The following is a 13,454-nucleotide window of genomic DNA, read 5'->3' on the forward strand; positions in this document are numbered from 1 at the left end:
TCATATACATAAAAACCAATTTCAAAACCATTGAACTCGATACATTTAATTTCCTTTTAGTTAATTCATTTATTAACCAGATATATTTAATTAAATACAAATTATAAAATAAAACGGTCTTATCCGAGCTGAGACGGTCCTTTATATTGGACGCATCAAGCCACATAATAAGTCTAAGTCCTCATTATTTTCCTTCTTTCACATGAGTACTTGAACCTCTGTTTGTTTACTACTCTTACAACAATCCTATATCCTCGAGAAATCAGAAAACAATTGCTTATTTCTACAAATCATCTCTAAATAAACTTTATTATTATTACACAAACAATTATCTCAAAAATAATTAAGGGTCTAAACAATTTCAATAATAAAATTTAGTAGCAGCCATGTCTTTTAGAAGGGTATGTGTTTTTCTCCATCTTTTTATAATTCTGCAATTGGTTCACTTTTTATTTATTTATTTTTATTTTTACTAATAGTAGTTATTTGTGATCGTGATTAAAATTAAAGTTGCTTGATTTTATGTTCATTGTTAACTTGCTATTAAATTTGATTGCTAATTTACCTTGGTAAATTATTAGTACAATCATGATTATAAGTTGGAAAGATCATAACTTGCATGATCAATTTTCTTTTGAATGATAAAGAAAGAATTTGAAATCTTGGATAATCATATATTTCTATAGAATATAGTTTAGTCGGATTAATGGATACTTTGGCTTAGCCTTGTTAGAGCAATAACAAGAACTCTACATAAAGTTCTTATCTTACCATGTCACATTTCATTAATTCCAATGTTTAAGAACCTATATTCACAATAGATGACATTTTTATCAAGTTCTTAAATGGAAAATAGTAAATATGTAATTGGCATTCACAATTTTCAAAGTCATGTTTATTGGTTCTCAAATTCCCATGCATAATCAACCAAGTTCTTATTTTAGAACTTAATTCTTAAAATTAAGAACAACCTTATAGTTGCAATAGAAGAACTTTTTATTTTAGGTTCTTATTGATAACTCCAAGAATAAGAACCACTATTGCTATTGCTCTTAGAACATACACCCTCTGTCCCAATCATTTGTTTGCATTTAATTAAAATAACTCGAACATAGAATTATAGAAAACGGGTAAACAAATGATTGGGAAAAAGGAAGTACAAGATTAAACTGTAGCTTTGTTTAATTAGATACTCCATCCTGTCAATTATTTGTTTACCTTTGATTAAAATACCATTCACATTCACATCAACGGTAAATAAATAATTGAGACGGATGAAGTATTTTCTAAAGACTGCTTAGAATAAGTTGATATTCACCTTTGATAAGCAATTAAAGTTTCTCTAATAACCTTTTAGTGGGTAAGTACTTTAATTACCAATTTACCAGGACTAATAATAATTAGATTAAACTGAAATTCACCATTGATAATATTTTAAAAAGGCATTATCATATGCACGACTCAGTGGCGGAGCTAGGATTCAAGTTGAGGGGGGCGGAAAATTTTAGGGGGGCGAAGTGGTAATGATATAAGGTACACTCAAATTTTTTTTGAAAATTTTAACTAAAAATTCCGGAAATTTAATCCGCCAGGCGAGCGCCCGTGCTAGTCCCCCTAGCTCCACCATGTGCACGAGTCTTATATGGGACGGTCTCAGTCTCATGTGTGAGATTAACCAAAATACTTGTGTATTCCTAAACGCGTTATTATTACGTAATTGATTGGTGTCCCTTGTAACACTCTTCTCAATTCTCATGTAAGATTTTGTGTGTATTCATGAATTTTGCCCACATACAGTCGAATTCTCTGTCTGGTTTATCTATCGCGGACCATAGCAAAAATGCGTTTATGGAACTAAAAAGGAAGAAAGGGCATCGCTACGTGGTGTTCAAGATTGATGAAAAGAAAAGGGAAGTTGTAGTTGAGAAGACTGGCACTCCAGCTGAGAGCTATGACGATTTTGTTGCCGCCTTACCCGGGAATGACTGTCGCTTTGCAGTGTATGATTATGATTTTGTTACATCCGACAATTGCCAAAAGAGCAAAATTTTCTTCTTTGCATGGTTAGTTCCCTTTTCCAGTTGTTTCCTTTCTTCTTGCTGTCGGTTTATTTGCAGTCTATGACTAATCTAAACGCGTAATATCCACATAACGCTTGCACGTTGATTTTGATTATGGTCCCGATTTGTTTGTTATTCTTGCTTGATTTGCAGGGCTCCTTCAACATCAAGAATACGTTCAAAGATGCTTTACGCAACATCCAAAGAGAATTTCAAACAAGGGCTTGATGGAGTTCACTATGAAGTTCAAGCTACTGACCTCTCTGAAGTGGATCTCGAAATACTGAAAGACCGAGCACAGTAAGTATTTACAGTTGCCGAGGTAAATGGTAATCATCACTCATCAGAAAGGCCTACCATTAGTACACAAAACAAATGGAGCTTGAACAATTTTTAATCTTATAAAACTAAAACCTTATTTTTCATCCTTACTGTTACTGCCAAATGTCAATACTTGCATTCTGTACTAATTCTCTTAATGCTACTGCCTAAGCATCAAGTATGAAGTATCAACCGAGTATTCTTCTTTTTTTAAAAGTTTTCGATCTACCTTGTGTTAATTCATAGTTATAGCACAAATATTGTATAAATACTTGTTAAATTAAAGAAATAAATTTTGAAGTATAGTAACACAGCTAATAAAAATTTGATAATCTAATTAATTGAAATTTCGGAACATGCATCATAAGAGTGCTGATTTGAAAAGCTAAATACCGAAAAGAAAAGGAAATCCTAGATAATAGTCCATAGAACATACAATGGAAAGGAAATGCTAGAAACTAAACTAAGCTATCGCTACCAATACTAAGAATACTCGAGAGATGAATTGAGAGTTACGAGACCTTTCCTTCCGAAGCTACACGGCTTCCTCTTCATTTTCCTTTGACATGTCTTCCAAAGATTTTCCCTTTGCTTCTGGTACAAAGAAGGTAAATCCAAAGCCAAAGGCGTTGACTATGGCTAGAACAAGTAGAGCATTTTTAACACCAATACCCGGGGAGTAACCTTGGTCGGTTTTCTTGGGATCCTTGCTTTGAGACAAGGATAGGAACCCGAAAGCCCCAATGATGGCCCCGGCCTTTCCTGCAGCAGCTGACAATCCATGGCAAGTGGATCTTAACCGGGCTGGAAAAATCTCGGCTGGGACTACAAATGTGGTAGCATTAGGACCAAAGTTTGCAAAGAAGAAAGTCAAGGCGTAGATGACTACAAATCCAATGACATGATCCTTGTGAGTCCAGTAGTCATATTTAATTGCTAGAACAAACATGAATATGGTCATAAAAGCAAAACCCATGAGTTGTATAGTAAACCTCCCGATCCTATCGATGAGTAACACGGTGGCCCAATAGCCGGGAACCGTGCTAAAAATGGCTATTAGGGTTTGAGCTCGTGCTATCTTATAGCATTCGTGGACTGCGTTCATGGTTTGAGCCGGTGGGATCCACCCCACGGCGCTAAAAATGTCTTTTTGGAAGAGATTTTGGCTGTAGAAGGCTATGTCAAGCAAAAACCAAGTTGATGTTGTTCCTAGAAGGTGCCAGCCATGACGGCGTAAGAACTCTTTAGAAAATAATCCCCAACTGGTTTCTGAAGCTATATTGTCTACCTTTTGTTGTTCTCCTTCAAACTCTTTTTGCAATACCTTTCCCATATCACTAGCAGCTTTCTCTGCATTCTTTGCTACCAATGCAGTGTACCGTGCCGTTTCCGGCATCTTTGCCCTAGAGTAGAATGTCATAGCTGCTGGTACGGCACCTGCCATTAATATGATTCTCCAAACATAGTCTGCTTGCGGCGGTACAGATGCTATTGGATCAACCTCATATGTTGGTGATGGATACCTGAATGATAAAAATACAGTACAATGTTACAAAACACTCGACATTATTCGTATTGCTGAATGACTATGAATATGATGTATACACATTTTAAAACTTACTCCCTTTTAAAAAAAAATGTTTAAAAATTACACTCAAAATATTGCGAAAATTTAGAAATTGCTACCAAACCCCTATATTTGCATTTTTATGACGAAAATACCTTTTTTTTTCATATTACTAGCCAACTCCATTACAATTTACAACAACCCACCCCTCAACCACCCAAGGACTCCACGGCTAACCACCACAACCCTCCGCCCAAACTCCACCACCGTATTCGTCATATAAGAAATAAAATAAGGGGTATTTTTGTCATAAAAATGTAAAAGTAGGGGTTTGGAGCAATTTCTAAATTTCTGCAATATTTTAAAAGGGAGTAAATTTTAAAAGTGTATTTTAAAAATGAGTTATTGATAATTTACTTTATGATGTAATCAAGACATTTTATGTTGCCCCTCCATAGTTAGAGAAATTCCTAATTCAAATATCATTCAGAATTACAAATATATTTTCGAGTATCTGGTCTTAAAATAAAATGTTTGAGTTGTTCATATTAATCATATTTCATATACATGTCCAAATGTGAAATATCTGACACGAAACACACAATACGAAGAGCAACTATAATGACATGGATTATAATATAAGAAAGTAGGTTTTGATTATACTTACTTGGAATCAAAAATAGCACTTATTATGAGAGAAAAAAATCCAGCACCAAGGATGCCAAAACCTTGCATTGCGAATACTGCAGCAATGAATGCTCCCCTAGTCTTCTTATTAGCATACTCGGACATGATTGTTGCCGAAAGAGGGTAATCACCACCAATCCCAAAACCGAGCCAAAATCGAAAGAAGCATAGAGTGATCATGACGGAGTGAGGAGTACTCCCAAAAGATAGACCAGAAGCCACCGAGCATAGACACATAAGCATAAGTGTAAGACCATAGACCTTTTTACGGCCAAGTTTGTCTCCTAACCACCCGAAAAATAGTTGACCAAATAATGTTCCGACTAGTGCGACACCACTAATAGCCGCGGAATAGTTGGGTGGTAACGTGCCAGGTTTTTTCGAGCCGGGCACATGGAAGTAGATCCGACCCAAAAGTTTCATAACAATTGATATACAAAAGAGATCATAGGCATCGGTGAAAAAACCCATCCCGGCAACTACTATGGCTGTGAAATGGTACCATTGTGTTTTAGCTACGTCCAAAGCATTAAGAACTTCAAGTTGATCCCTTGCCATCGCGCTAACTTTGTACGTATTCCTTTTCCTGTTTCAAGTACCTTATTTTGTTAAAAAAAAAATCTAACACCAATAGTACTTGAATATTTGTACTATTAAACAAGTTATTTTAAAATATAATAATATTTATTATATGGCACACATTTTGTTCTAAGGATCAAAATATAAAATATGGAAAATAGATTATCAAGGTTAACACCAATAAAAAGTAGCACTGTAACGAGGTAAGAAATAACAAGTAAAACGTATACATGAAAGGGAAATCTCCAACTTGTTAAACTCGTTAAAATCGCACGGTCCGTTTATGAAGATTTTAGTAATAGACAAAGCGAAATAAGAGTTACGTACTCAATATTTATTAAACTTGATCATCAATTACTCCATAATAATTTTAAATAACGGGGAGGCTAAATTTAGACCTGGTAAATAGGTCAATCGGTTCGGTTTCAAATTAGGTGAATCAATTCTTGATATTCAATCCGTTCGTTTACGATGACACTTAGGAAAATATTTTTTGGTAATAGCGTTTTTAGGAAAAAAATAAAATAAAATGACACTTTACAATGAATTAACTCATTTGTGTGATAACATACCATGATTTAAGTCTTAAGATACCAAATCACCACCATAACACCTCCATTATTAACAAAATCATAACAATTCTAAATATACATTTATTACATTTTGTGGGTATGTACGTAAATTGTACTTGTAACAAAAAATTGCATTTCGAATCCTACAAAACGACTAGAAGCAATGTATGTATGAAATTATGAACGTTTTTTCTGGCACATATTAATAAGATAATTAGAGAAAATTTGTTGAGATCATGAAAAATTAGATGTACAAACTCACAATTAACATAATTAGTGAAATATTCTCACCAAATTTTCTCTAATTAACTTATTAACGTGTCCTAGGGCACACGTTAGAACATCCGAATCATATTTTTTCGATAATTATGAACTTAACTCAAGAGTTCCGACGACATACAAAAGAAAAACAGAAAAATGAAAAAATACATTATATAATACTAAGGACATAAACAACAATTTAATTAAAGATAAACAAATGATTAAGAATCGAGACAAAGGAAGTACAATATTACCTGAAGTATGATTAAGCAAGAAAGTGAAGAAGAAGAGGAGAAATAATTAACAAAGTGCTCACAACTAATTAAGCTAGATAATAATGAGAGTTTAATTTGTGTGTTTTAAGATGTGAAAATGAAATGAAATTATGAGGAATGAATTGTTTAACTTATATAAGTGGAAAATGTTTGTTTGTAAATATAGGATTTTTAGTAACTAAAGGAGAATATTCCCTTGTTTCTCTCAAAACTAAAACTAATTTTGCCTACATTGTCTCCTTTAATTTCATGCACCAAGTCCAACTTTATTTAGTTTGCAAATGTTTTCTCGAGTATTTTTCAATTGAAAGTCCACCTAAGATTTGCGCCGTATTAAATGGGAAAAATAAATCATGCATGAATGTCAGCCTTTCAATTTTTGAGAAAACTATTTTTTTTTTAATCCAAAATAGAAACAATTCGTTATGATTTGTTAATATGAGTAGGGTGATCGAGTAATTGGTCACTTAATTTGTACTAGTATAATTGTATAAAATGGGTACAAATATTCTTTTTTGGTAAAATGAGTCAATATTTAGCAAATTAAGATTATTTGACATCTTAATAAGCACACTTATGCACATTCAATTATTTTTTGGTTTAAATAAGCGCACATTTAATTTATTGACATTCACACAATGATGAAAATAACAAACTATGAAATACTCCGTATTTGTTATTTTATGAGATTTGCATTAAATGAATAAAACGGGTCAAATACATTTACATATTCGATGATCACTTTCCAATAATAAAAAGGTTTGAATAATTGAATTTACCCCTATTCAAAGGGCCAAATACATTTGCATATAGCTGCATCACAAATTCTCATTATAGACGGACATTATTCATCTACGGGCCAAATACAATACCATTTTTCTAATAGGACAAAAAACAAGTGGGGTGGTGGAGGCAAAAATGTCACCACTTTCATTGTATTTGACCCGTCTATAACAATAGAAGGATATACCCATCTATAGCAAGACTAATTGTAGCCGCATAGGAGTATCTAATTATTTCCAAGGTTTTAGTAAGCTGCATGGATGATTTCAGTATACTACGTACTATTTTCTCTATTCCGGTCATTTGTTGTCCTATTTTATTTTGAGATGTCTCGGTTAATTCTTACCCTTTCTATTTTAAATTTAAACTTGATAGACAATTTGATCATTTACACTTAATTTGGTCCATTTACCATATAATAATTGATTCTCTCCTCTTTTCTTGGTCTTTGTGCCAAAATCAAAGGATAATAATTAACTAGGACGGAGAGAGTACTAGTGAATAAAAATTGAGTATATTGGAGTAATAATCAACAACATTTTTCGATAGTTCACATCTAATTCTCTACATAGGACTACTAATTCCCGTGTGAAAAAATGAGTCGTATATAATTAGTAACTTTAATTACCAACAAATTCATGTACTATAAATTTATTTTTGATTTTGAAATGTCATATTTGTTATCACAAAAATACCACACTAAAACTCAACTAAAATAAATCATAAATCGTTTCACAATACCATCAATTTGTTTAAGGGTAACAACGATAATGACGTTGTATCTTAGGTATGATCAATTGACCATGCAAATATGAAATATATGCATATTAAAAAAAAAAAGCAAGTACAATTATATTTTGCACATACCATTAACCATTTACTACGAGTATGTTTTAAATCTACCAAAAAGTTGAAAAATATAACTAGGCATTACGCATTTACGCACTATATAAAAAACCTTAACACGTAAAATAACCTCAACTTTAAAATTGAAAAGAAAAACATCTAAGTTATAGAAATGTCAATTTATATTATTTCCCACACACACTTTTATTAGGAGTACTAATTGCTCATATGTATGTCAGTTTTACACAAGTACGACTTGCGAGTATATCATAAACTGTATATTTTAAACCACGTTTACATTTATGTGGATCATGATCACCTTTTACATTGGTTCTATTTTACACAAAACTCGTGTGAAGTGTCTTATAAGAGACCAACTGCTTACTAAAAAAGTCCTAATACCTATATGTACATAGTCAATTTGGATCCCCGATTCATCTCCATTTATTTATCACCATTTCTTTTCTAATACACACATTATATTATACGAAGTATATCTCATTTTCATTCATTTACTTTTTCTTACTCAAATGTATTTACAACCCCCCGATTTATCCAGAATTAGATCCAGATCAATGAAAGATAATAAACCTCCATTTATTTTAAGAAAATGGAGAGGATCTTTACCCGTATGTAGTCGATTACTACGGAGTACAACAGTCAATAGTATAGCTTATGTTTAATTTCTTGCCCTATTTTTCTAGGCATGAAAATTTAATTCCTTAAGAACAACTCAAGAGCATGTCCAAATAATCAGCTCCCAAATCTTCAAACACCACCATACTTTCACTTGTAGAAGAAGAATTAATAATCAAAGAAATATCTTCATTTTTCTTTTTCTTCCCTCTTTTTGTACCATTTATATCCTCCATTTCTTTCCTCTTAATCAAATGTCTCCTCTTCAATGCTATAACAGGGGAAACAGTGAAACCCTCATGCTCAATTTCTTGATCCATTTTATTCAATGATTCTTTCACCATTTCCACGGGGAAATTGAGCACTGCCTCGTTTCCCCGCATTGCGAAAGCCGCTTGATCATAGGCTAAGGCCGCCTCCTCAGGAGTGTTGAAGGTGCCTAGCCAAACCCTGACACCATTTCGGGTTGAGTCGCGAATTTCAGCCGCGAATTTACCCCAGGGGCGTTTTCTTACGCCTCTGTAACTCTTCCTCCTTTGTTCTGAGAAGGAAGAGTTAAGGGATGCAGGAGACCAGGGTCTAGGTTTTGCCTTTGCCTGTACCGTGGTCTCCTGCAGGTATTCCTGCTTAGATAAAAGGTTAAAGAGATGTATTTCATCTGAATCGTCGATGTTAAATGGAAGTTGAGGGAGGGTGTTGGGATTGGAATGGGAGTCGACGGAGGGTTCAGACTCCGATGAGGTTGTATGTTGGTGACAGTGGTGATTGGAGTGGAAAGAGGTGAAGGAAAAGGTTGAGGAAGTTGATGAGATGAAAGAAACATCCATTTTGAAACTTAGTGAGGCACTAGTAGTCGTAAAAATGATGTCCATCACACTTCGTTTAAACTCTTTAAATAGAGGACGACTAAGACTTGTAAGAAAATATAAATAGTGTCAACCACTCATAGAATTACAAAAGGGAAAATTGTTGAGTTTATGGATTCAAGTACCTAAGAGGGGGAGGGGGTGAATTAGGTACCCTTTTTAAAATTTTAACTTCAACTTTATTGGATTAAAGTAAGTTAAGTGAACAAAAGAGTTTAGAGGATACTTTGAATAATATTGAAAGATTGAACAAGTATCGCGATGAATGTTTGCTGAAGTATGAAAGCAACAATCGTTCTGACTGTATCTATTTGTCTCAGTTTGTGGAGTATTACTGCAGACCAAATACGACAGTATGATGAACTGTTGCTTCTAAGTTTAAGCGAAACAAAACAAACAAAGTAAAAGCAGCGGAAATAAAGAGAAAGCAATGAACACGAGATTTTTGAATTGGTTCGGCAAATACTCAAGTGCCTACGTCCAATCTACCTTTTTATTACTTTCCTTTAGTGATCTACTCCGACAACTAAAAGACCCTTGTAATAAAAGACGCCAACCTACTCCGGTTGCAAAGCTAGTACAAGAACTACTCCGTTCTTATGACAAGCTAACTCGCAATCTACTCCGATTGCCAAGAGTTAAAGGACTACTCCGTCCTAGAACTCAATACGCACAACCTACTCCGGTTGCCAACTCACAACCTACTCCGGTTGTCAAGAGTTAAAGACTACTCCGTCCTAAACTCTACTAACACACTTAAAATGTAAAGGATCAAGTTTCCACTAACACATTCTTAACAAAGAATAGAGGTGGACAACTTTTACAAGATCAACACTTTTAAGCAAGAGAGTTTAGTATAGAAAAGCAACAAAGTAGCACGATTGTAGAAACCGAAAGACACTTGAAGACTTTTAAAGGTTTTTGCAAATAAACACAACTTTTAAGCTTTAAAAACAATTTGCAAAGATGAAAGAATTATTTCAGAAAAGTCTTGGGGATTTAATGAGGAGGGACACGGTTTATATAGAGGAGGTGAGTGAAGGGGTTGCTAGGGTTTTGAAGGGTCAAAGACCTCACATGTGAAGACCATTTGCAACCACCCAAAACTTGCACCAAAGAGGGGTCTTTTGCAAAGGTAAGAAAAGAGAAAGAAGGTTTGAAAGATAACCTTAAATGCTCATGCAAAATCAGAAAACAAAGGATGTGAGACAAGTCACATGATGACAAGTTAACACAAATATGGCAAAAAGCATTTCTTCTTTTCTTAAAGACCAAAGGATTGAATTTGCATAAAAAGGAAACATTTTGAAATAATTCAAACCACTCTTTAGAGAATACTACCTCCTTAATAAAATCTGATATTTATCTTTGAAAAATGAATCACGTGAAAGCTTTTGAAAGATAAAAAGGATCTTCAAGTTTTTATGAGTTGTGGCATAATCCAAACAAATTTGTTTTGCGTGTGAAAGCAAATCGTGCCTGGACTGTTTCTATTACTCTAATATACTCTACTTTCTTGCTTGTACATTAGATGACACTTGACTAAATACAATGGGATGATTAACAACTTCAACACTTCTTAATCCAAGCTTGATTACATCATTAATCCTGAAAAGGTAAACTAAGAATACACAAATCAAATGGGCATGTTATCATCAACATAAGGAACCCAACAAATTCCCCCTTTGATGATGACAAGCCCCAAACGAATGTATAAGCAATGTAAACACCTTAATTCAAGATTTAAGCAAGCAAGATCAAATGATAGAGAAGGGACAATATTACCTTACCAAGGGCAAAAGCTAGAATCAAACTATCATGACAATTTTACATTGCCCCAAAGCAAGAATCAAGCTAAGAAGGTTAGACAAGCCATTAGTTTAATCAATAAGCAAAGAGATTCAAAGCATGAGTTTACCTTTTCCCCCTCTTGACATCATCAAACGGATAGGGATGTCAAAAGCATTAGAGTGCAGATATTTCACAAGAAAACACAAAAAGACACATGGAATTGTGACAAGGTAACAAGGTCAACATAAACATACGGTTTAAACATAAGTTTACCATAGTTCAACATGGCTAAATAGAGTTTAATACAAACCCAAGCATTTAAATAACAAGTAAAGGAAATAATGTCTTAGAAGGGCACAACACGGGTGGTCAAAATGAGAAGGCAAGGATAAAAGTTTGATTATGGGCAAATTCAGGGTGCGGAAGTTTGGTCATCGTTTTGAGGATAAAGAAGAAGATAGCAAATTGGTTAAGGTTTGACAATGAAGATCTGAGTCACAGTCATCTCTACTGTTGCATTGGACTTTGTATATTGAAACCACCAAGGTATGCATCGATATAGCTTCTCAACATATGATGAAAGAACATCAACTTCTTATAGTTTGCTCTCATTTCATGAAATTTTTGACAAATTTGATCTTGACCTCTTAACGTAGCAACAATTGCATACACTGTTGCTTTCCTTTCTATTTTGACATTTGAGCATTGCAACAGTCGCATACACTGTGACTTCCTTTCAATTTCTTCCAAAATTTTTGCTTTACTTCTTTTCTCAAGACCGTCGCAGTTTTCAATTTCATCTATCTCGTTTCCAATAATCACTTTGACATTTCGCATATTGCCCCTTTTTTTTTTTTTTTTTTTTTTTTTTTCAATTTTCCAACCAACTTCAATTTTCAATTTCATCTATCTCCGTTTTTCTAACCAACTTCCCAATCATCTCTTGATGCATATGTAGAACATGTAGTTGTTTGGTTCTTTGTTTCACATAGACCTTTGCAACATAAGTGGATTGAATGTGAAGGGGTGATGTCTTTGGGTATTGAAAAATGAAGGATTTTGAGCAATTTGAAGAGTATAAGAGACATCCATTTGAAGGTGGTTGAAAGGGTTGGTATTCGTATTGAAGGACGTTTTGACCATGGTGGGTAATTGTTGAGTTTAATGGGTAGGTGAGATGGTAGGATTTGGGGAGATGAAGAGATGGATGGTTTGTGGGTTAGTAAGTTTGGACGGGTAGGAGTAGAAGATGGGTTGAGGGAGTAAATGGCCCAATAAATGAGGGAGGTGAGGTAGTTGGCCCAACTTAAACATATTTAATCACTCGAAATAAAAACGCAAGGTAGCATGTAATAAACGTAAATTTAGATATGAGGTTGAGTGATTACCGACTCACAAATACGGTGTCAATTTTTGGTCTAAACATGATGTCAATGCACTTAGAACACTTAATAACATATATCCAAATTTAATTTAATCAATTAAGGAAATTTGTATAACTCACACTAACAATCACAAGCAATTGATTAACCCAATTTCTAATCTAAATTTCTCAAAATGTTCTCTTGCAAGTGGCTTAGTGAAAATATCGGCAATTTGATTTTCGGTTTTGCAAAAGATAAGTTTAATATGTCCTTTTTCAACATGATCCCGAATAAAATGGTGACGGATATCAATATGTTTGGTTTTAGAGTGTTGAATAGGATTTTTGGAAATATTTATTGCACTCGTATTATCACACATTAAAGGAATGGAGTCAAAAATAATACCAAAATCCAAGAGTTGTTGTTTTACCCAAAGGAGTTGAGAACAACAATGTGCCGCACTAACGTACTCACTTTCGGCCGTAGAAAGAGCTACCGTGTTTTGTTTCTTTGAGGCCCAAGAAGTCAAGCAAGGACCCAAGAACGTTGCAATTCCGGAGGTACTCTTTCTATCCACCGTGCACCCCGCATAGTCCGCATCCGAAAAGCCTATAAGATCAAAAGGACAATGTAAAGGGTACCATAGGTAAAGATTTTGTGTTCCAATCAAATACCGAAGAATTCGTTTAACGGCTTTGAAATGTGATTCTTTCGGATTTGCTTGGAACCTAGCACATAAACAAACACTAAAGAGAATGTCGGGACGACTTGCGGTCAAGTAAAGAAGTGAGCCTATCATACCTCTATACACCTTATCACTAACATTCTTACCGAGTTCATCTTTGT

At 34.2% G+C, this 13,454-nt stretch overlaps 3 protein-coding genes across 4 annotated transcripts; 1 reads left to right on the forward strand and 2 right to left on the reverse strand.

Moving 5' to 3' along the window:
* The first annotated feature begins 186 nt into the window (after nt 1-186).
* LOC141652931 (actin-depolymerizing factor-like) lies at nt 187-2,597 on the forward strand. 2 transcript variants are annotated; one of them, XM_074460550.1, is made up of 3 exons: nt 187-401; nt 1,798-2,063; nt 2,214-2,597. In XM_074460550.1, the coding sequence occupies exons 1-3, from the start codon at nt 387-389 to the stop codon at nt 2,362-2,364; spliced, it is 432 nt and encodes a 143-aa protein (XP_074316651.1). In that variant the 5' UTR covers nt 187-386; the 3' UTR covers nt 2,365-2,597. The 2 variants fall into 2 exon arrangements, with proteins under 2 accessions (XP_074316651.1, XP_074316650.1); XM_074460549.1 differs by lacking the exon at nt 187-401 and having other exon boundaries at nt 1,777-2,063.
* A 92-nt stretch (nt 2,598-2,689) lies between these two features.
* LOC141652930 (putative inorganic phosphate transporter 1-7) lies at nt 2,690-6,533 on the reverse strand. The gene is made up of 3 exons (XM_074460548.1): nt 6,302-6,533; nt 4,616-5,221; nt 2,690-3,904 (listed from the first exon to the last, which is right to left on the reverse strand). Exons 2-3 carry the CDS (start codon nt 5,191-5,193, stop codon nt 2,917-2,919), a joined length of 1,566 nt encoding a protein of 521 aa, XP_074316649.1. The 5' UTR covers nt 5,194-5,221; nt 6,302-6,533; the 3' UTR covers nt 2,690-2,916.
* A 2,107-nt stretch (nt 6,534-8,640) lies between these two features.
* LOC141652061 (ethylene-response factor C3-like) lies at nt 8,641-9,431 on the reverse strand. Its single transcript, XM_074459716.1, has one exon. It carries the CDS (start codon nt 9,412-9,414, stop codon nt 8,674-8,676), a length of 741 nt encoding a protein of 246 aa, XP_074315817.1. The 5' UTR covers nt 9,415-9,431; the 3' UTR covers nt 8,641-8,673.
* Nucleotides 9,432-13,454: the final 4,023 nt, after the last annotated feature.

The sequence above is a fragment of the Silene latifolia genome, chromosome 4, assembly GCF_048544455.1.
Source record: "Silene latifolia isolate original U9 population chromosome 4, ASM4854445v1, whole genome shotgun sequence".
Classification (NCBI taxonomy): domain Eukaryota; kingdom Viridiplantae; phylum Streptophyta; class Magnoliopsida; order Caryophyllales; family Caryophyllaceae; genus Silene; species Silene latifolia.